The 22,622-nt window shown below is 61.7% G+C and overlaps 1 protein-coding gene across 18 annotated transcripts in view; it reads right to left on the reverse strand.

Annotated features, from left to right (window-relative positions):
• Positions 1-22,622, reverse strand: part of KCNQ2 (potassium voltage-gated channel subfamily Q member 2) — a 148,658-nt gene that overhangs the window by 124,575 nt on the left and 1,461 nt on the right. For all 18 annotated transcript variants that reach the window (XR_009607043.3, XM_060621980.3, XM_060622085.3 and 15 more), the window contains exons 2-7: positions 8,532-8,622; positions 7,724-7,850; positions 7,133-7,308; positions 6,267-6,392; positions 3,321-3,431; positions 2,525-2,620 (exon numbers count right to left, since the gene is read on the reverse strand). Coding sequence is in view for 17 of the 18 variants with exons in the window: in XM_060621980.3 (XP_060477963.1) it covers positions 2,525-2,620; positions 3,321-3,431; positions 6,267-6,392; positions 7,133-7,308; positions 7,724-7,850; positions 8,532-8,622 (727 nt within the window). In the remaining variant the exon portion in view is untranslated. The remainder of the gene's footprint in view (positions 1-2,524; positions 2,621-3,320; positions 3,432-6,266; positions 6,393-7,132; positions 7,309-7,723; positions 7,851-8,531; positions 8,623-22,622) is intronic.

The raw sequence follows: 22,622 nt of genomic DNA on the forward strand, positions 1-22,622 counted from the left end.
GCAGAGCGGTCACGGACAGAACCCTCTGTGTGTGCGTGCTCCCAGCGCCTCGTTTCTGCCTTCGGTGCTCGCTTGTTCTGCTGCGTTATCTTGAGCCTCTTCGGAATTTTTAGAAATTGTTTTCTTAATGGCGACCGTGTGCCTCACGGTGAGCGTCTCACAGAAGCATCTAGTCTGAACCAGCTTAGCTGCCACGGCGCACGAACGCGCCCCTCCTCCACCCCCTGCCCCTCCTCCACCCCCTGGTGTTGTGCCCCTTACATCTCTACACGCTGCACACCAGAAAAATGGATCTGTGATCACTGCCCTATACGTCTGCCTTTTAAATCACATGAAGAAACAAAAGACGAGTCACAAGTCAAAAGCACACCACGGCCGGCTTTGACATCTACCCCGCGGTTACCTTCTTACCAACGCTCACAGCCCCGGGGCCGCTCCAGCTCTGAGGTCTCCAGGCGGACAAAACACAGGCAAAGCCCTGTGCCGACCTTCTGGAACAAGGCCACGCCAGGGACTCCCCAGGGCGGAGGGCAGGGGCAGGCAGGTGCCTTTAACCCCACACACAGCCCACAGTCCTGTGCTCACAAGCACCCCCTCCCCTAGTTGTTGTAAAATTCTGATTTAGCTCCTGAGTCCCCAAAACAGGATCCGGACAGGTTTGCTAATCTGTGTGCCTTTAGCACAGAAATGAGGTGCCGGAATTCTGTCTCCCGCCACGTCCAGTGACCTCCCTGGTCCCTAAGCTTTAATCCAAACCCTCGACTCAAACGTGGGGTCTTGAGAGAGAGGCTCCGGACCCCTGCACCTGTAGTCTGAGCGGTGCCTCCCCATCACCCGCCCACTGGCCCCGGGGACTCCCCAACAGGCTCTCCACGGCTCGGGGCCCCCATGCTGCCCCCTTCCCTGCCTGTGATGTTCAGGGCCCGGTATCCTCTGCACACGCATCTCCTCTCCTGCACCTCTGCGTCCAGCCAGGGCCTCACCCCTCCACTCCAGGCCTCTGGCCAGCCGCTGTGCGCACCTGCCCTTCAGGGCCGACCGGCTTCCCAAACCCCACACTCCAAACCTCCTCCCAACCTCTCCACCCTCCTGGACGCTCCTAGCAAAGCCTGGGGCATCTCCTTCTGCCCTCCCCTCCCTCCCTCTCTGGGTCCTGTCCCTCCTGCCCCTCCCTCTCCAGGCCCCCATCTGGGCCCACCCTCAACCCGGATTCACAGAGAACACCAGAGCACCTTGCCCACCTGTGGGGACCTCAGCACAGGGCAGGGGATGCCTCCCCTCCCTGTCCCGCTGCTATTCAGAGCCTGTCCCGGGCCATCCGAGGGAGGATGTCCATTCCCTTGGCGGTGGGGAGGCACTCTGGCAAACTGTGGACCACGTGCAAAGGCAATGGGGTGGATACCGGCCCGGGCACCTTAGCTGCCAGAAGGACACAGACCATTGGAGACTTCCAGAGCATAGAGGGCCCGGGCCTCTGCTGGGGCTTCCCCCGCTGGTCTGTTCCCGTCTGGGCGCCGGGAATCGCAGCCAGGTGACCAGCTACGCAGCTGTGCAGCTGTCCCAGCCTGTAATCCCGAGCAGCGGGGCTGCGGTCCCACCACCTGCCTCCAAAGAAGGATCCCCGAGGAGACGCAGTCCCCCGAGGCATCGCCCGTGACCGCGCGCCACTCGTGCACCGGGACTCCCTGCAGCCCCGCCCACAAGCTCAGTGTCCATCCACCGGGTGGACACCCGAGCCTCGCCCCTGAGCTGCCTGAGTCCTGACGGGGGACAGGCACGCAGGACACTCACGGGGGGAAGCGGGACAAGCGTGCGGCTGCTGAGAGGGCCTCACACCTCGGCCCCACGTGCACATGCGCGGTGAGGCCGTGGCCCTTGTCCCTCATGCTCTTTCGCCTTTGAAAAATAGCCACTTGCAGCTTTTATGGTGAAAGGTAAACGCGCACGCGCACACACGCATGCGCGCTCGCACGCATGCAGTACGCGCACGCGCACGCCGCCTGTACGCACTCACACGCCGCACGCACGCGCAAGAGGCTGTCCCCAGGGAAGACCACGGCTCCCCAGGTCCGCCGGCGCCCATGGGCTTTGGAGGGGCCCCTCGGGCAGCCTGCTGCTCAGGCTCGGGAGGCACTGCTAGATCCCGAGGGGCCCCTGTGTCCCCAGCAGTGGGACGGGCTGTGTGAGCGCGGGCACCGAAGCTGAGACGCCACACCTGCCCGGCAGGGGCCCCGTGAGCGGCACGTCAGGGGTACCTGTGACCGCCTGGTCTAGGGCCCGGGGCCCACGCAGGACAACGGCCACCCACTCCCCCACCCCCACCCCCACCCCCCCCGGGTGTCACTACAGGTACTGCAGCCTTAGGCGTCTGCACCTGGCTCCCGTGCCCAACACGTTCCTGCAAAGGAACAAGGGCCGTGCACGTCGCCGGGGCAGGGGAGACAGAGGGGCCAAGGTGGCCCCCCCTTAGCAGGGCCGTGCCAGGAGCGCCCCGGGAATCCCATGTGGGGCCACCTGGACTCACCTGGATCAGGCCCGCTGCAGGGTTCCGCCTCTTCTCAAAGTGCTTCTGCCGGTGCTGCTCTTGAACTTTCAGAGCAAAGCCAGATCCCAAAATGCCCTGCAGATCATCAGGGTCAGACCACGTGCTGGGGACCACAGCCCCACCCCCGCCCCAGCCTGCACACCCGGGGGCCTCGCCGGCTCTGCCTTCCCTCCTCCTCAGTTGCCCATCACCTGGGGACCATGCTGGGGAGAAACACTCGGATTTAGGGTAAAGGAAAACCTCCACCTTGCGGGAGAGGGCCGGGCCCACAGATTACCCTCCCTCCCGGTTGGCCTGCACTGAAGCAAGTGCAGCCCAAGCTCTGGGTGGCAGCCACCTGAGACAGCTGTGTCCCCACCAGCCACCCCTCTGACCTGTCCAGCTGTGGGTGACACCAGAAACCCCCCCCCCCCCCCCCGGAGATCTGACAAGGCAGCCTCGTCACCACTAAGCACTGCTCTGGCTCACAGGGACCCTACTGGTCAATCCCATAGGGCTGGGAGGGGCTGACAGTGACCACAGATGCAGGGTCTGAAGCCACAGCTGGAGGACGGTCAGTGTGTTCCCACGGAGGCTCACAGAAGCCACCCGCACCCTGCCTGCACAGCCCGGGAGAGGGTGTCCTTGCACCATACCTGCTGCCTGCGGCTCCTGGGGTGCCAGGGACCCTGCTGGCAGCCACGCTCCCGTCCTAGGGACCCCAAGTGGACAGGTGCCCCAAGCTGCGTGTGGCCACCCGGGGGCTCGCCAAGGCAAGAGGGGCCACAGGACTTACCGCAGGAAGAGCAAAGAAGGAGACGCCAATGAGGGTGAATGTTGCAGCCAGGAGCCTCCCGTTCCAGGTCTGGGGGTACTTGTCCCCATAACCAATGGTCGTCAGAGTGATCTGTAGGGCGGCAAGGCCAGTCACTCGGCCAGCTTGGCAGTGACCGCCGTGGACACCCGCAACCCTGAGCTGGACACTTCCAAAGCCCCCGGGAGTCTTACACGCAGCGACCTCCCACACCGTTCGGGGTGAGCTGGACAGGCATGGGGACCACCCTCCCCATCACCATCCTTCCCCCCCTGCAACAACCACATCAGAACTCTCCGGATCCTTTGTCTTGCCCTACGTGCCAGGGCAGGATGTGGGGGTCACCAGAAGCCTGTGTTACCATTTCACACGCATGAGGGCAGAAGAACCCGTCAAGCGGCCTCCCCCAGGACGGAGGCGGGGGCAGCTCTGGGCTCAAGGCCAGGCAGCAGCCAGGAAGTGCAGAGTCAGGGGCTGGACAGGAACGGTGCTGAGCAGGAGCCCCGGGGGACAGATGACGGGGACAGGATGGGGACCGTGTGGTGGGACGTGTGGAGGTGACATAAGGCCAGAACGGGAAGGGTCCCCAGAGGTGTGGCCGGAGCGCAAGCTGCCCTGTTGTACAGCGGGGAGAGGAGCACCCACGCAGAGGGGTGCTTGGGCACACAGGAGGGCCCGCTGCCCGTGGAGCAAGCCCCAGGTGGCCCCTAGCAGACTTGCCAGTGGGGATGGGCTCACGCTGTTGGGGACAGGGGCACCTGTCACCACCCACCTGCAGCCCCTGGAAGCTGTCCCCGGGTGCCGCACAGGGCCTGCCATGAGTCTGGGAGACGCCCTGGGTAAATGGAGGCCCCGGGGGTAGGACCTTCAGGGCCTGTTTACATACAGCAAGAAACAGGCCCGGGCGAGGGGCCACCGTCCCCATTCCCGCCAGTGCAGAAAGTTCTGGAAAGTCACAGGTAATGAGGAAGGGCAGCCAGGAGTGGGTGTGGGCAGGAAGGAGACCCACTTCTCACCATAAAGCTTCCCTGGTAGAATCTTCACCTCTTGTGAGGATTACAGTCAAGATTTTTAACATAAACTAAGCGTATTTTAAAGACAGGAGATGCTTCAAACCACCACTCTCTGCAAAAATGCCAAGGTTGTGCAAAGAAGCCTGGAGAGCAAGGGTAGGACCTGGAGGAGGGGCTCAGGGTCAGGAGGCGGGAAGAAACCTGGAATCCACGGGGCCACTCTGTGGCCGGACACCTTGGTCCTCACACAGAGAGAAGAAATCACATCCATATGACAAAGGAGTCTTGAAAATTAAATTAAAATCAAGCAGGCGGAGATGTACGGCTGCAGACGCCTCCTCGGGGCCGGACAAGAGGTGAGGAGACAGAGATAAGAGGACACATCCTGAGGCCTGTTGGGCCCGGAGGGAGGGCAACGAGGTAGCTCACGTGCACAGGAGGACCCCCCACCCAGCCACATTCCAGAAACACGTGGGAGAGGATCCCAGAAGTGTGGGTCCTGGCAGCCGGGAGGGCGTGGGAGTGGGACCTCGCAGACGCCCGGGTCTGAGAAAACTCAGAAAGCCATCGGCCTGCTCCTCCAAAATGAGGGCAGATTCGAGGGGGGCATCGGGGCGGGCCTGGGCGGGACGAACTGCGGAGACTCCTCAACCCCCACGAGGGTCCCCCACAGCCGCGCAGGCCTACAGGGCAGAAGAAAGGGGAGGCTCAGGCTGGACGTTTTCCAAGAATGACGAGCACAGGGGACGGGGCACCACCTCATTCTATCACAGCACAGAGTGAATAATTCACGTCTGAAGTTTAAATCCGGAAACAGCAGCGTAAGCATATTGTTGGGAGCATGGAGGCAAACCCCAAGAAAAGCCACAGGAGCTCTGCCCAGAGGGCGAGGAGGGAGTGCGGGGAACTGCGTGGTCACTCTAACACGCACACACTATTCACCATGTTTAAGTACTACTTGGATAAAACACTTAAGTAGCCGTTTCGGTTCCGTTCTTCAAGATGGGAAGGCCATGGCCCACGAACAAGACCTGGGGCAGGGCAAGCCGGGTCACCAGTGACTGGCCCACGGCCCACCCCACTCCTTCCCGCTCAGCTAGGGCACAGCACAGACTCCAGGCTGCACGGCAATCGATAAGATGATTCTGGATAAAGTGCGTTCTCACTGAGATGCGTGTAAAAGCTACATATTCCTTTCGCCACTGGATCTGAAGTATCTGCCCAAGGCCACGCAGCCAGCATTTGTGGAAGGGGGCCTGGGGTCCCAGGACCGGCCACACATCCCCAGGCCAAGCGCCCCGCACCCTCGGGGCATTCCAGCACCCTGCCTGGGGACATCCATCCGTGGTTTTGGGCAAGGAGCCAGGCCAGGCTCCATCTAGCTAATGGGGATGAAGCCCACAGGGCAGGGCCACAGACACAGGGCTACCCCACGCAGGGTGGGAGGGACCCTTCTTCAGAGGCTGGCCCAGGAAGAGGCAGGTGACAGGGGAGGGGCGCTCCGGGGCCCTGGGAGCTGGGTGGCCGTGAGCAGGGGCTGTGGGCCCACAGACTCTCTGCCTGCCCTGACGGGCAGCCCGGAAGGTGAGGCCCAGGAGGGCCAGGGGCTCGATTTTGCTTTTCCAGACTCTCCGTGTGACAGAAGGGCTGTCCCCTCCTCCCTCCAGCACAGAGGCCTCACACACCGGTGGCCAGTAAGGAAGGTGGGTGACCAGGCAGGGCCTCTCCGCCCACTGCCCAGCCCCAGAGAGACCTCTGCAGCCAGAGAGCCCCTGTGACTCTGCCATGCCCTGGGGGCAGGGGGCACATCCTGGAGATGGGGTGGGGGACAGCAAGGAGGAGGGCCCCCAAGGAAGGCGGTGCCAAGCAAGCGGGTCCCCGGTGAAGGACGATGACCCCAGCTGCCAGGACTCACCAGGCCCCACCAGAGGGCATCAGCGTAGGTATCAAAGTGATCGTTCTCGCCCTTCTCTGCCAAGTACACCAGAAACGAGGCCAGGATGAGGCAGAGGAAGCCGATGTACCAGGCAGTCACCAGCTCCTGAAAGAGAGGGTCACGTCCCGGCTCCCTGGCCCCAGCAGGCACCACGCCCAATCCAGCTCTCTGTCCCCACAGAGCCTTCGGCAGCCCAGGCCGGCACCTGCTTGGCCGCATGGCCCTTAGCACAGGGCCGCTGCGGGGGTGGGAGGGATGGTGTGTGTGGTCCTGGCTGTGTGGTCCCCGTGCCACGTGGCCCCTGCACCTGCTCACACAAACCCAGAGGACGGCCGCTCAGTACAGCCCAGCTCACCCCGTCCACCAGGTATGGGGAGCACCCCCACAATCCTGAGGCACTCCCGCTGCAGATCTGGGACTGCTGAGAACCTGTCCCACCTCCCCACGCCTGGAGCAGGCAGCCCGACTACCCACTGGCTGCCCTCCTTGGGGACAGACCCCCTCCCCGTCCAGCCTCAGGACTCAGACAAAGACAGGAAAGGAGGCCATTTGGGCTGGCGGGGTGCGGTGTGGGCCTCGTGGGGGCTGCCTGGGACACGGGGCTGGGCTCCTGCCAGGACGTGGGGCAGGGGCACCTCAGGGCAGCCGCTGTGAGCCCGGGCGGCACAGACCCAGGCTCACCCACCAAGCACAGAGCGAGCCGCAGAACAGCCGCTCTGGAGAGAGACGACCAGACGGACCGGGTCATGGAAAGACGCCCCCAGAAGAGGGGATGGGCTGGTTCCCAGCTGACCCGGCCCCTGGGCTCGGTTCCCCAGGGCCGGCGACCCCGCGCCAGCGCTCACCTTGCTGTGGGCGTAGACCACGGAGCCCAGCAGCTTCCAGGTGCCGCCGCGCCGGTCCATACGGATCATCCTGAGGATCTGTAGGAAGCGCAGGCTCCGGAGAGCCGACGTGGCGAACACGTTGCCCTGGGAGCCAGCGGCCAGCACGGCAATGGAGGCGATGAGCACCATGATGTCTGCGGGGGACGTCGCGGCTCGAGGTGGGGCCGGCCCCCTGCACCTCCGTGCCTGGTGCGGATGAGGGCGGGGCCCCCAGCCACATGGATGCGTGGCAGCCCGGGGACGCCACGGCCGTCCACCTAGTCCAGCCTTGCCCGGCACGGCTGCTGTCCTGCCACCTGTCCCCTCCTCCCGCCACCAGGCCGAGCCCACCACAGGCTCAGATGCCAAGAGGGCAGGTGGGAGAAACTTCCAGAAGGAGCCAGTCCTCAGCTTCAGCCTCAGCCCGCCTCCCGTGCCCACACACACTCAGCTCTTCCCGGAGCTGGCAGCCCCCGCCTGCATGCACACGTGCACACACGCACACACATGCCCCGCTCACCTGTCACACACGCACATGTGCACACACGTGCACACGCGCACCCCGCTCACCTATTACGCAGAAAGGCTTCCGGGCAAACTTGAGCCGCCCCCTCCAGCCGCGGTACCGGCAGCAGCAGCCGGCCGCCCAGATCCGCACGAAGTACTCCACCCCGAACACCACGATGGTCACGATTTCCTGCAGGAGAGGCCGCGTTGAGCCACCCCCGGGCCTGCGTCAGGGCTGGGACCAGCCTGGCTGAGCGGGAGTTAGGGTGGGGGGCCCGGCCTGTGTGGGCCGGTGTCAGTGGGAGGGGTCCCACACTCTGGACCCGGATCAGCCTCCTCGAGCGGCCCCTCTGTCGCCAACAGCAACGGAGACATCGCTCTGTGGTTGCCATGGCGCCCGCCCCTGCCTGTCAATTGCCGTCAGCTTCTCAACCCCCGTCCCACGCCCACGCCCGCCGGGAAACACCCCACACCTCGGGGCCAGGGGGCGCCTGGGCCCTCGGGCTCCAGTGAGCAGGGGGGGAAGGGGTGGGGTGGGGGAGTGGGGTGGCTGTCAGATGCTGTGGGGACACAGGGAGGGCAGCGGGGTGGACCGTGTGTGGGGAGAAGTGGGTGGGAGCACTGTGACAGTCGCGGTGGACGCTGCGAGATGGCTCATGTCAGGAGGTGAGGCCAGAAGGGGCCCAGGTCCACCAGGCTGGAGCTGGAAGAGCAGGGGCCACAGTGGGGGGGGGGGGGGGGGCATCTCTGCGGGGGAGGCCAGGCTCATGCAGGAGCAGGTCGGGGGGGGGGGGGGGCGGTCAGAGGCTCGGAGGGGTGGGAATGGGCCAGCGACCACAGCCTCCGTGGCCGCACACCCACGGGGGCTCACCAAGATATAGAGTGCGCCCTCGGAGCTCTTCTCGTACTCCTTGATGGTGGAGAAGACGGACAGCACGAGGCAGGAGAAAACCAGCAGGAAGCTGCGGGCAGAGGCAGAGGGTGTCAGCGGCCGCCACAGAGGGGCCGGGGAAAAGCGCGCCGCACGCACACACACAGCGCCCCCGGGACTCCTGCCTCAACAGCCCTGGGCTTTGAGACGGTCCCCAGGCTCTCGGGGGGACGCCGGCTACCCCGTGGACATCCCTCAATGAAACTCATCCTCCTTGTTTGTAACATCCCTTTCTCGGCTCCGAAACGGAAACCGCCGATCTTCCAAGTAGCACCGGCCCAGGGCCTTGGCCGCGGACCCGCGTCCGGGCCGCACCCGGCGGGCGCGCAGAAGACCCATCGGTTCCCGAGAGGTGGAACCAGGAGGCCCCATCTGACACCAGCCAGGGTGTCCGTCCAAAGGCTGAGGGTGGGGTCTGAGGGCACAAAGCACACAGTGCGGGGAAGCTGGACAGGGGCCCGCACACCACACCCCTCCCGTGTGTTACTGCCACCCTGGACGTGCCAGGGGGAGAGACCACAGTGGGGAGGCTGCTGCGTGGTCCGCCACGAGCCCTGCCCCCCGGCCACCTCCAGCCGGACGTCCTGCCGGCACACGCAGCCCCCAGACGTCAGGGCCTCGGCCGGATCCCGGGGCATCTCGGGCAGCCCGGCCCCTCGCTCCCCGAAGATGGGCAACCGCGTGCAGAGACACACGACCCTCCCAGGAGCGTGGCTGGTGAGGGCGCTCCCGGCGCGCACCCCACTCCGGAGCAGAGGCACGGACAGCAGATGACAAAGGCAAAGCCGGTGCCCGCTGGCACACACAAAACCACGCGAAGAAACAGTCACATCTCAAAACCACAATTAATTTCCTTTGCTCATTAGACAATTTATTCAATTAACCGAGCGCTGGAAAAAAAACGTCCAGCTATCTCATGTGTCTTATATTTATTCATAATTATCTGCCTGGTGGTATTTTTTCCCGACTCAGTCAGTGGGGAAGCAGCATTTACACACAGTGCCTCTGCCAGGAATGGGGGACCCGGAGACTCCAGGGCTCTGGGTCAGGACCCCGGAGGCCTGGGTGACGGGAGAGCCCATGGCAAGGAGGCCACCCAGCCCAGCTTGGCCCGGGGCAGAGGTGCAGAGAGCCCAGGGGAGACGTGAAATCTGGCAGGCTTCCCTGAGAAGGTGTCCACAAAGGCAAAAAGGAACTGGTGGGGCCAAGAAGGGAGAAGGGAAGGGGTGGTCCAGAGAAAGGGACGACAGGGGGTCCCAGGACTCAGCAGAGGGCAAGTCCAACCAGACTAAAGAATGGGGCCTGATGGGCCTGATGCCATTGTCACCCACGTGGGGGGACCCGGAGAGTCCACACTCAGACTCACACTGTACGAAAACATTACCCTGAAGTAAAAAGGGAAGGCCCAAGTCCCAAAGCAACCGGGCCCTCCCGGCCCTGCTTCCTGAGGGCAGCTCTGACTGGCATCTCGGAACATTCCGGAATGGCCTGGCCGTGCTCTACGGACGCAGAGCCCTTCCCAGAAGGCAGGGACTGGGATGTACAGGGCCACGCCAGCAATACAGGAGAAGAAAAACCCGAAGCCAGACACGGTGAATGTTCCTAGGCCACCAGGTGAGCAGAGTGAACCTGAGCAGAAGCCACCCGGCTTCTGAGGTTTTGGAGCAGGTGGCCACAGACGGCAGGCGGGTCTGCATGACGGGGGAAAGGGGTGGGGCCTGCCCACCCGTGAGGAGGAGGAAGGAGGCAGGCAGCCACGTGGGGCACCCCACACCCGCAGCAAAGACAAGCAGATCCCCATGGAGAGAGGCCGCCCACCCGCCCAGCCTCCAGGCCCAGGACTCGAGTCTCCCACGGATCCCAGAGCCTTCCCTCGCTCCCCAGCTGGCCCTGCAGGCCGCTGAGCAACGGGGAATACACTTCTTTCCAGGCCTCTTCCCATCTGCAGGCACCTTGGTGACAAGGGTGCCCTGCCATGCCCCCTGCCACATCCACACTCATACCCACCTTACACAGGGGGACACTGAGTCTCAGAAAGGGGGCTCTGCCTCTGGCCTCATGATGCCAGAGCACAGTGTCCTTGGTGATGGGGACACGTGGGTGGGGTCCAGCCCTGGGGAGCCTGGAGGAGGGGCCAGCCTCCTGCAAGGCAACAGGGGAGAGTCACCAAAGCCCCGCAGCCCATGGCAGGGCCCCTGGGCTGTAGCGGTTGGGGCCCTGGGCAGACCTGGAGTTTCCTGTGGGTGCTCAGGGGTCTGCAAATGGCCAGTGTTCCCACAGTCCTTTCCCTCAGCGACCCCGTGACCCTCAGTCCCGGCTCCTGACAGCTGTGGGAGGAAGGGGCCCTTCTTCCCACCCCTCGCCCTAGGAGAGGTGTTGGGGACGGTGCACAGGGAAGACCAGCACCACCGCGGGGGACCCTCACGGCACGGCCACGTGCTCAGAGTGTGTCCCCTCCAGGCCCCGAGGACCGACGTGGCTCATGAGGAAACGTTCAGATAGAAATCTGTGCTGTGCTGGCGCAGGATGGCTGGTCTGCTTCCTCTTGATGGGGACAGGTGAGTGGCTCTACCCACCCACAGGCTCATCCCAGCCTGGTCTCTCCAACACCCAAAGGCCCAGGTGGGGGAGGGCCTTCTCATGCCCTCCAGCCTGGGAACCGTCCAGGCTGCAGGGAAAGAAAGGAGGGAGGAAGCGTCCCCGGTGCCAGAATGGGGCGGTTTCCCTGCAGCCCGAGAATGGTTACGATCGCGAATTCTCCGGCAGCGGTTGCCAAGGAGACCAGTATCTCAAGCAGCCCAGATTCCAGGGGCTGGGATGGGGGGGCGAGGAGGGGGAGCCAGGGTGACAAGGGACCTCAGATGACGCTCACGAGCAGCGAGGAAGCGGGCCACCTGGAGACGCAGCTCTGGCTGGAAGCACTCCCCCGCTGGCTGCCTGCTGCTGCGCCCCAGGACCCACAGCAAACACTGTCTGCACCCGGCAGCAGGAGAAACCGCAGCCAGACGTCAGGAGGGACATCTGAGCCACAGCCCGAGCTCTGAGCAGAGGACTGGCAGGGTCCTGAGGGCTGGGGTCCTGACACATGGACAGCGGGGAGGGGCCCAGAGCAGACGCGAGGTGACAGGAGAGACAGAGGACGGTGGAGGCAATCACATTGGCCGGAGGGGCCCCTCCTGGTGGTCAGCCTGCAGCCACACCTGCACGTCACGGGGTGCGCCCTGTGGGCGTGTGCGCGTGTGTGGGTGTGCACACGCCTGTGCGGGTGTGCACCTGTGCGGGTGTGTGCACATGTGTGCTCTGCCTGCCCTTGCACTTGAGACAGAGGGGCAGCGCCCACCTCCAGGGAGAGACTCCTCTGCTTCTGCTTCCGTCTCCCCATCCCACACCCTCGCCCCATCTGGCAGCAGGGAATTACTTATTTTCTGGGAAAATATGACAGAACCCCTGCCACCTGGCTCCTCAGTCCTGATTCACTGCTGTGGGGCCAACTGGGAGGGTCCCTCGGCACTGGCAGGGCAAAGCCCCCGTGGTCAGGCCCACCCCAGACCCCTTCACAGCCTCCAAAGACTAACTCAGGAGATGGCTGGGGCTGTTAATCTCATTTGTGTACTTAGTGAAATCACCATCCAACAAGGGAGCAGCAGGGATCGGAGAAGGTTGCCAGCACACCACTGTCCCTCCAGCCCCCACTGGCTGCTCTTCAGCAAGTGGGGAAGGGTCTCTGACATCCAGCCCCGCCCCTCCAGGCTAGAATTCACAGTGAGTCTACTATGCACCAGGCCCACGACAGCCCTAAAGGCAGAAAATGTTCTCACCCATTTAACAGACGGGAAAACAGAGGCTCTGAAGCAGCTCACCATGGCCATTCAGGGTCGAGCCTGAGCACCGTCTTCCGCTGTAGAAATTCCCTCTCCCCAGAATAATGTCCATCCCAATCAGGCTGTGCCTCCCTGGGGGCTGGGTGGCCCAGAAGCCCAGCAGGGCCCGGGGCTGGGCTAGCTTCCAGTGTGAGGCCAAAGCAGGCCCTCCCGCCCAGACTGGCCGCCGGGCCGCGGGAGCCTCCCGCTCACCTCGTCCGCTAGGACTGCAGCCGGCGCTACAGCCCGGAATCTAATTTCGCCCCTAATGAACTGCTCTGCCTGCAGGACATGCTGCCACTTCCAATCTCCAGTAGCGACGGAGCCCGGACTGCTGACGGCTGCTCCAGGCGTAAACCAGATGTGAAAAATCACTTTGAGGTCCCGCCAGCGTTGGAGGGAGGCCAAGGCCGCACTCCTGAGACCCCTCTTCTGGAGCCAAGTCTCACCCGTGGGCGTGGCCTGCCCCCAGCCCACCTGAGCCTGCTAATCAGAGAACGGAGGCTTCTTGGTGGCACCTACCTGCACCTAAGGCTGGGGAGGTGATGGAGGTGCGACGAATGCCTCAACTCAGGAAGTCCCAGACCTCAGAAGGTCCGGCTCTTGGCCCGGCACTTGAGTCCCCCATAAACAGCCTTGGCCTGCCCAGACCCCACCCCCACCTCACTGCACCCATCCACCGACTGGCGCCCGTGGCCACCCCACAGCCACACCTTTCACACTAATGCCCCTTCCTCTCCCAACACCCAGGGCAGGAAGGTGCTCTCAGGGGACCCCTTGAAGCCCCCCACTGGCCAGTGACCCCAGGATGGCCAGGGTCCCTCCAAGGTCTCTCTGGACAGGGGGCCATGCAGGTCAGATGTCCTTCCCTCCCTGAGCCTCGCCCCCTAGTCATCCACCCATCAGAAGCCCCAAGTTCACAGAGGCCCCCAGCCCCCCTTTTGCCCACTGCAGACCTTGCCCCCCTCCCCAAGAGAGCCAGCATCCTGGTGAAGCGCCAGGTGCTCCAGGACTGGGAGGTGTGCAAAGGGACTGAACCCAAGGGGCCCGGGCAGCCATTTCCCCAGGTGCCTCCTGCTCGATCCTGGGAGACCGGGGTAATTACCACCTGGCTCACGCGAGCACACCAGAGGGGCTCCCCCCACCCCACACCCCGCCCACACAGGGGCTGCGCCGCAGTCTCTAGTTTGCACTCCTGGGTCTTCTCTGCCTCCCCAACCCCACCCTTCTCATAGACGATTGTGACCTCCTCCAGGCTCACAGCCTCCGGTCAGAACCCTTCTAGGTGTCCCCCTTCCTCCAAAGACCTCATCTTGGCTCTTCCACCTGATGCACCCCGTGTCCCGTGTCCACCGTGCCCCACTGCAAACACCTGCCACCCCCACCAGAGACCATAGGAAGTGTGCTTCGCTCCCCTTTTGTCTATTTCTCAGCTTCCGCAAGCCAGCTTCCCTGCCCCAGGGCCTTTGCACACACTCCTCTTACTGCCTGGAGTTCTTTCCTGCTTGCACATCCACCATAGGGCTGCCTCCTCCTTGTCCTCAGGTTTCTGACAGGCTGCCCAGCCTTCCTACACTGGTACCCTCTAAGCAGGGGTCCATTCATTTCCTCTCCTGCTCTCTCTGCTGGCCCCCAAGTACACAGTCAGAACCCACACACAGGGGTGGCATGTGCATCCTGACGCATGACAGCCAAGATGGCCCTCGTGAGGTCAGATCCAACTGGAGAGCAGCCCCCGGCCCCATTCAGACAAGGCTCAGTGGTGCATCCTGAGCAGTCTCTAAACACCACTGGAAAGAACTGGAAAGAAGGGGCCCACGGGTAGGAGGCCTGTGTCCTAGAGGGACCCAGAGAGCTTTCAAAGGCAGAACATGGGGGTCCTGAGACCAGGAGGGGCTTGGCCCTGTCTGAGGAGCCTGGCCACACAGGAACCCACAACAGGGTAGATGTGGCTCACTTCCAGCAAGGCCACACCCCAGAGGAAATGACGGAGGTAACTCGTGCCCATCCATACAATCACAGGGGAGCCTCGTGCAGGATGAGGAGGGTTCCTCTGAGGCAGCCAGCACTGCTGTGGATGTGAGCTCTGGGGTCAGGACACAGCAGAACTGTCATCTGCTGAGAAGACATCACTTTTTGGGGAGAAGGTGCTCAGCAGTGGGATCAGTTAGGACCACGCCCCACAAAACATCCCACATTCCCTACATGAGCACAGGAACCAACAGACCTGCCTCCCTGCCCCACTGCCCCCTGATGTTGATGGGACAGCCAGGCCTGCCTCCCCCAGGGTCAGTCTCCCCCAGACTCTTCCTGAAGAGCCTCCAACTGGCTCTTGGGCTGGCCCATCCCCTGTGCTCCCACGGCTCACAGCTCTGGCATACTGGTCCCCTAAAATCATCCCTAGCGAGTGTTTCCTTGGACTCCACTCACATGCCTCCAAGTGACAGGAGGCTCACCCACAGGCAGAACCCCTTTTTAACATGCCCCCTCCTTGGTCCCAGTCCTCCCCCAGGCATGTGCGTGGGGTCCATTCTCCAGGCCAGCACCCACAGCCACTGTCTCCTCCCAAGCTATAAGCCACCGAGGGCACAAGGTGAGGGGAGTCAGGGACAGGGCCACCTTGTCACCCAGGGAGCACCAGGAGCTCTTATGACAGAGACAAAGCCCAGTGCTCGCCAAACAGGCACATGTAATTCCACAGGGAAACTTCACAATATGTCGTTAGCGTGGAAAAGGATTAGAGAAGTCTGAATCTTATCTCGTTTAAAAAACGCATAGGGGGGCGCCTGGGTGGCGCAGTCGGTTAAGCGTCCGACTTCAGCCAGGTCACGATCTTGCGGTCCGTGAGTTCGAGCCCCGCGTCAGGCTCTGGGCTGATGGCTCGGAGCCTGGAGCCTGTTTCCGATTCTGTGTCTCCCTCTCTCTCTGCCCCTCCCCCGTTCATGCTCTGTCTCTCTCTGTCCCAAAAAAAATAAAAATAAAAAACGTTGAAAAAAAAAAAAAATTTAAAAAAAAAAAAAAAAAAACGCATAGGATGGGCACAGATGCCTGAAAATAAATCAGGTGACACAAACATTCTTCCCCTGTTTGACTGTATCTCCCCAGCTCCCCACGAGGGGCGTGTATTATTTCTGTCATCAGCAAAGACGACAGACCATACCCAATGGTTTAAGAAGCTGCTGGCGCCCCTCACTCAGGTAGGGTTGAAACACCTGCTTTCTGTCCATGCCACATTCATTCAGCTTTCGGCTAGTTAAACCACACGTGCCTCAGACATGCAGGCAAGAATGCTAACTGGGAAGAAAGGATCGCTGGGAGCACAAGCTAAATCTGGAGATGCAAGCAAGTGGTCCAGGTGAAAAGGGCTGGTGCTTGTGCAGCCTCCCCAGCCCCTTCCCCAGCACCAGCCAAGGGGCCAAGGGGCCCCTCACGCCCCATGGGCCTTGGCTGGTGCCCATGAAGGGCCAGGGCCGTGGGCTCCTGTTCAGCACCATGGCCAGCACCATGGCCAGCACCATGGCCAGCACCCTCTCCTGCCCACAGGCCTGGGGTAGGCCAAGGGAAACCCATCTGCCTTCTTCTTAATCCCATCTGGGACCTAAGCTCCAAAATGCTCCCCTGCTCTGCCCTTGTGCACGTGATGAACAGCACACTGGGTCAGGCCCTGCCCTCCTGAGAGAGGCTCACTGAGGCTCTGTCTGTGGGTAAACAAACTCCCATGGGCCCAGCAGGCTCCTGCGGCAAGCTGTCAGCTGCTGGGCCAGAATCGGCACTTCCACATCCTCTCCCAGTGAACTGGCTTCTCTCTGCGCCTCCCGCAGCTTGTCACCACCTCCCCACAAACCTGGGGTCCCAGGAGAAACTGGCCTTTTCGTCCAAACACTTCAAACATTTTTTTCCAAGCCTAAATGGAAAAGCAAACTCAGAAGTTCTAAGCTCTCTAGTTCCGTGGATGGAAAGAGCAAAGCAGACAAGACCTAGGGGGAAGGAGTGCAGCTGGGCAGGGGACGGCCGCACCCTGCAGGCCACCAGGAACAATCCAGGGGGACGCCCTCTGCGGCCGGGCTCACTCGGCACTACCCATCCATCCACTGTGAGCAGCCGACCTGCCACCATCACAGATGATTAAGGGACATCCGGATACACTGTTCCCAATGACTCCCATTAGGACTTTCTGTACATTTACAACATTATTCCAAGTAATCCAAAAAAATTAGAGACCTAATTGTATTCAGGCTAGATAACCAGTAGAGACTAATGACACTCAGCTCTGCAGCACGTCCTGGAGATGAAAGTCAGGCTCAGGGATGACCCGGAACACACCCATCCCCCATCTCCCCCAAGGGGAGCAGCCGTGGCCCCAACCTTCATGGTCTCTGCAAGGAGCTGCCAGGAAAGCCAGGGCCCTGCCCCCCCCCCCCCCCCCCGCCAGCATCCCTTCCCTTCAACCAACCCCAGGTGCTAAGCAGTGGGACCAAGGTTCTGGGCAGCTGGTGGCTGGGGGGGAAGCCAGACCACCCCCCAAGTCAGGTCACCTCTCCCATTTGTGGGGGCTGTTGGAGAAGGCCATGACCTCTTTGACCCAGCACCTGCCAGGCCTGAATCCCGGCTGCCCCACTTACCATCAAGTGGCCTTGAGTCCATGACCACTCACCTGGGGTCCTGACCTCAGCATCCGGGGGCTGACGGACAGCAGGTGTGTGGAGCACCTGAAAACAATCCTGTTCCCACCCCTGCTCATCATCCTGGAGACTTGGGGAAGGGTCAGAGGACCCCCTTTCTGAGACCTGACTGCCCCTGTGACTGAACCCCACAGGAACCAGAGTCCGGGGGGCAAGAGGAAGGGTTAGGTTCAACACCGCACTGGGGCCAGCGTCCCCAAGGGCCACAGTCCCCTCTCTGCACCAGGAAAGGGTGAGGCTACAGGTGTATGGCAGGGTTGGTGGTGGATTGCTTTAGGGACAAGAGGCTCCTTAATCAGCACTCAGACCCACAGCCAGTGCCCATCAGTGTGACTATACCAGGCCCTTCCTTCCCCACAATGAGTCCCCAGCCTAGTCCCCTTGGGCACCCCACGAGGACCCATCCTGCCACGCTCAGCAAGACCCTTGCAGAGAAAGCCACACAAACTTACTGAGAGCAAATCATTCTAGGAGCACCTACTCCCCTGGAAATGTGGAGCGGATAGCTGCCCCTGGGCAGCTCAGCCGGAGGGCCCCCAGTCCAGGGACCCTGCGGTCCTCAGGGCCTTCAGCATGACCTAGACCAGCCCCCAGCTCCAGACCAGTCCATCTGCTGAGCAGCCCGTGGACCCCCTCCGCTCCGACTCTGTGGCCCCGGCTTTTTAAATTCACATGAGGAACAGGCTACAGGGAGAGCCATCTCTGCCACTGATGACCCTCTCTGACACGCACGCACCTCCCCAAGAACTACAGAAGGAGAGCAAACTCACTCCGGGGGTTCACCACTGTGCCACCAGCAGCCGGGAAAGCGAGCTGAGAACGAACAGGTCAGTGCGACGCATCACCACCGCGAAGGGTGGGGCCCAGCTGCTGAAAGGGGCCCCCGGGGACAAGGACAAACGGGAGTCATTTCCAGAAGCACTGCTTTCTTCAAAACCCTCCCCCCAGCACAGACGACGTTGTTCTCTGGGGACAATCTTAGGTCTGCACGGCCCTCTTCTTCGTACCTAGGACCCAGCTAAGCTGTTCCAGCTTTGCTGGGCAGGGTGGACGGGTGCCACGCAGCCACAACAGGAGGACACACTTCCTCCGGCAGCGACGGCCCGGCACGTCGTCACAAGTGAGGTGCCGTTTTAAGAGGCTGCTGGAGCTGTCAGCACATTGCTGCTGGAAAGCACCACTGGCTCCAGCCTTGCAGAAGAAAGCAGCCATGTCCGCAGCGTCTCCCACGCTCTGGGGACAGCGCGGTCGAAGGTGGGCTCAGCCTTGAGGCCCACACACACCTAAGTCACTACATGACTTAGCCGAGGACGGTGGGGGGGCTGGTCAGGACACCCAGGTGGAAACCAGATGTCCCCGGCGAGGTTCTTTCGGGTCCCAAGAGTCCGCCCGTCCAACCCGCCCGCAACGGTGTTCTTCAAGCCCAAACCATTCTGCCTCCATGTCTGGAGGCTCAGGATGCTGGGGATGTGTGCCATTCGGCTGTGAACAGAAGACGTGTCCCCGGACCCAGGCGGCTGTAGAGCAAGCAACTTCCTTCAGGAAAACAGCAGGTCCCCCTGCAACACACAAGCAAGCGTCTGAAGTGTCAGAGGCCTCATGTTTACGTGCGGGCTCGTTAACAGCAGCCACAAACCTCCTGATCCAGGCCGGCTACTGGCTGATGGCTGAGGACTGGCCGTGGCTGGGCCGAGGGGCAGATGGCTGAGGGCGCTGTCCAGGACATGCTTGCTAACCGTCGTCCACCTGGCTGGCCAGTCTCTATGCAGGACGACGCTTTTCATTTTGCTAAGCCACAACCACGGAGACCTAGCAACAACGGCCACGAGCTTCGTGAGCACCACACACATCAAACACCACGCCGAATGATTTGCAGGAGATAAACACGGAGCTCTTAGCCCCCGTTACAGACAAGAAGGCTTGGTCCCGGGATGTCAGTGGAGGCAGGACCCCAGTCAGGTGAGCCTAGAGCTAGTGGTCCCCACCACTCACCGTCTTTCACAGGAACGTGCCCTCTGGACCATCTCCACTGGCTACAACGTCACGCCATGAATAGTGAGCGGCTAAGTGACACACCCAATAGGAGGAATTGAGACAGCATGACCTCAGCGAGGGCGAACGTGGTGACATCCGCTACCAACGCTCCCCCTGCAACGTCCATCCAGGAACGGCCCAACATTTGTACTTGAGAATACTTAAAAAGAGCCACCTGCGAGGTATCCCAGCACCATCACGGTAACAAGACAATGGGCACACACCAGTCACCGGTGTCCCTTATAAGCTCTGTCCCCGAAGGGGAACAGCCTGCAGCCCAGGGCCCATCCGCCATTATGAGCCTTTTAACAGGACGGGTCCTGACGCCCAGACCTGCCTCTGGCCCCACCCGCCCTGTCCAGCCTCGGGCAGATGCTCAGGGGGCACAGAACACGCACTCCATGGGCTACCCTGTCCCGCACAAAGGTTCAAGCCTCTGAGGGGTCTCCCCTCCCCTCAGCCAAGACCCCGTTGTCAGTGCCTCCCGTGAAATGTCCCAAGAGCTCAGTCCTCTGGACCTTATACGTTCTACGGGACGGGTAGAAAGCCAGCTCCCAAAGGTAGCCCTGTGGCTCCACTAACAAGGACCCAGAACGTCTGCCGAGTAACGCTCATGCAGAGACCCACAGGGCCCGCCTCGGTCAGGCAGGAGTGCACGTATTAACAAAGATCTGCGGATTAACGTGTTAACTAAAACAAACTGGTAAAACCCAACCTGGAAGCACTCCATCCAGGGGCGCCTGGAGGGCTCAGTCAGTTAAGCATCCGACTCTTGATTTCAGCTCAGGTCATGATCTCGAAATTCATGGGTTCAAGGCCCATGTCAAGCTCTGTGCTGTGAGCACAGAGCCTGCTTGGGATTCTCTCTCTCCCTGTCTCTCTGCCCCTCCCCGACTTGTTCTTCCCCCTCTCTCCCTCTCTCTCTCTCTCCCTCTCAAAATAAATAAAAATAAACTTTAAAAAAAGAAAAAAAAGGAACTCCATCCGGACTCAGCCTGTGCCTCCTGGAAGTAATCTGGCTCAGTAACCTGACCTTCTGGGGTTTAAGCTTCGTTAGAAGCAGGGTGGCCCTCCCACCACATGGTGAGCATCCGGGGTCTCAGGGTCCCCAACGCACGGTGGCGCCCATGTCACTAGCCAAGCCGAGCCTCCCTCCTTCTGAGACTTCGGACTTGGAATATTTGACTTGTACGGATTTCTAATAAAACTGAGATTTTTTTTCTGCTTGAATCTGTGAAGCTGTCCAGCACTGAGCCTCCCACCTACCCTATCGCCTTGCAGACCCAAGAATGTGTGTGGAGACTGACCCCGTGTGACAGTGGACAGTGATCAAAAAATGTTATACTGGTACAGAGTGATCTCACTTTCAACGGAGGGTGGGAAGTTCTGCAAAGACGCCCGAGGTCTCCAGGCCAGCGAGGATGGTCTGCTAAGCCCTGGTTTCCCTGGAAACCACAACTCTCCTGACATTCCCACCTTTGTGGAAATTTCCATAAGATTCTCCAAGTCCCGGTGGACACTTTCTCCCCAGGCCTATAGACAGGTCGGCGACTGGAAAGCAGTTGAGAATACAGCCTTCTTCTGGAAACACAGAATGCTCTGTCAGCAGAGGAGGGACCCTGCCACCGCCCCGGGGCCACACTCAACCCCCAAATGCGGTCAGACCAAGGAACAGAGTGGCCAACACTCAGGGTCAAGGCTGAGGGCCAAGGCTCCACCTCCCACCCAGGTGGCCCACCGGTGGCGGATGAGCGGGAGGGGACAGCAGGCGGCCTGTGCGGGCCAACAGTGTGACCCCACTTGGGTTAGCCAAGGCCACGCAGGGGACTGGAGCAAGGCCCTGAGGCCCCGGACCCCAGCCTGCTGCTGGGGGGGGCAAGAGGTCACAGGGGGCCCCACAGCCCCCAGCACCGGCCCCACAGCAGATGCCATCTGAGGACACAGAGGGCTTGGCAGTCGAGCCCAAGAGAAAACAGCTCACAAAAAGTGAGCCAGTCAAGTGAGCCCAGACTTCACGGGCTCAGCCCCGTGGCCGTCACCGGCATTTTCCACCCGGCCTATTTTAAATGCAATTTCATCCTGGCAACTTAAAGTGGCTTTCAGATGTTGGAAAGGTTAAGCAATCTGTACCCCCAAACTCTCATCTCCAAGGCAGAGACCCCTTTCGGCCTGAGTGGGGCAGCTCTGGAACCCTCTCAACCTGGCCTGGCCTCAGTCTCCCCACCAGTGAGAATGGGCACCTCCCAGGCTCCCAGGGACACATCCGAGACCCGCACACTGTAGACACAAAATAAACCCCACCCCCAGCTGCAGCCAGAGAGACCACCCTAAGGAGATCCCCCTGAAGGACTCCCATCGAGCGCGGGGGACACACCCCTGAAAGGTGGCCTAAGCCTTTTCTGTGGCTCACATCTGCTTTGAGAAAGTCATGGAAACTCCAGACCTTCTATCTCGAAAACCCTCTCACACAAAAACGCCCCCACTGTCAGGGTGCACAGAACGTCAGAACCCTGAGGCTCCAACCTGAAGAGTGAGGAGGGGCAGGCAGTGGGGAGGAGAGGAGGGGGGTGAGGAAAATCTGTGGGCCTCCTGCAGCTGAGTCTGACCCCTTTCCCACCCCACATGCCCAGGTCCTCAACACAGGGCCCCGCCCAGTGCTGACAACACAGTCAGGTCCCCGGCAACCTCCCCCTGGACCCATGTGCAGCCTGGGCTGCTCACCCGAATCTGGGTGGGCCGTCACATGGGGCAGGTCAGCCGGGGCCGGCTGTCTATCTCGCTACGAGCAGAGGAAGGGACCCTCCAGGGCCGTCAGGGCTGGGGGGGTGGTGCAAGCTGTTTCTGCCCAGGAGGGCCCACACCTCAGCCGGTGTCGGATCCCCCCTGACGCAGGGAAGTCTCCTGTCTCCAGAAGCAGGTCTCAAAAAGCTCACACCAGGAAGGAGTGATGGCCATAGCTCTGGTCCCAGAGGCGTGTCTTCGGAGAAAGCCCCTTCCACAGACGGAAGAGGGGGAACCTGCCTGAGGCCCACCAAGCCGGGAGGCCACAGGGCGGCCACCCTCCCTCCCCACCTCTGAGAGCCACTGCCCCCAGGGTCCCCTGGGACACCCAGAGGGGCTGGCACACCTCCATCTTCCAGAAGCCAGGCTGTGGTGGCAAGAGGAGAAGAAATGTGGTCCCAGGGGGCTCAGGGCTGCCCCAGGCCCGAGGACTCCTTTCTGGCCGGGACAGACTGTATAGGCCTTGTGCCTGCCCTCCACTGGCTTCCCCAGGCCCACTCAGTGCCACGCAGGGAAGAGGGGCTTGGACTTCATTTAATTAATAAATCAACAAACCAAATGACGCTCAAATACGGGCCAGTCCTTGTGCCGGGCAAGGGGATGCGAGGGTTGCCGCACCATCGAGTAACTTGGGCCTCGAGCAGGAGACCAGCACCAGGGTGGGGCTGGGCCCC

The sequence above is a fragment of the Panthera onca genome, chromosome A3 (assembly GCF_046562875.1).
Source record: "Panthera onca isolate mPanOnc1 chromosome A3, mPanOnc1 haplotype 2, whole genome shotgun sequence".
In the NCBI taxonomy this organism is placed as follows: Eukaryota; Metazoa; Chordata; class Mammalia; order Carnivora; family Felidae; genus Panthera; species Panthera onca.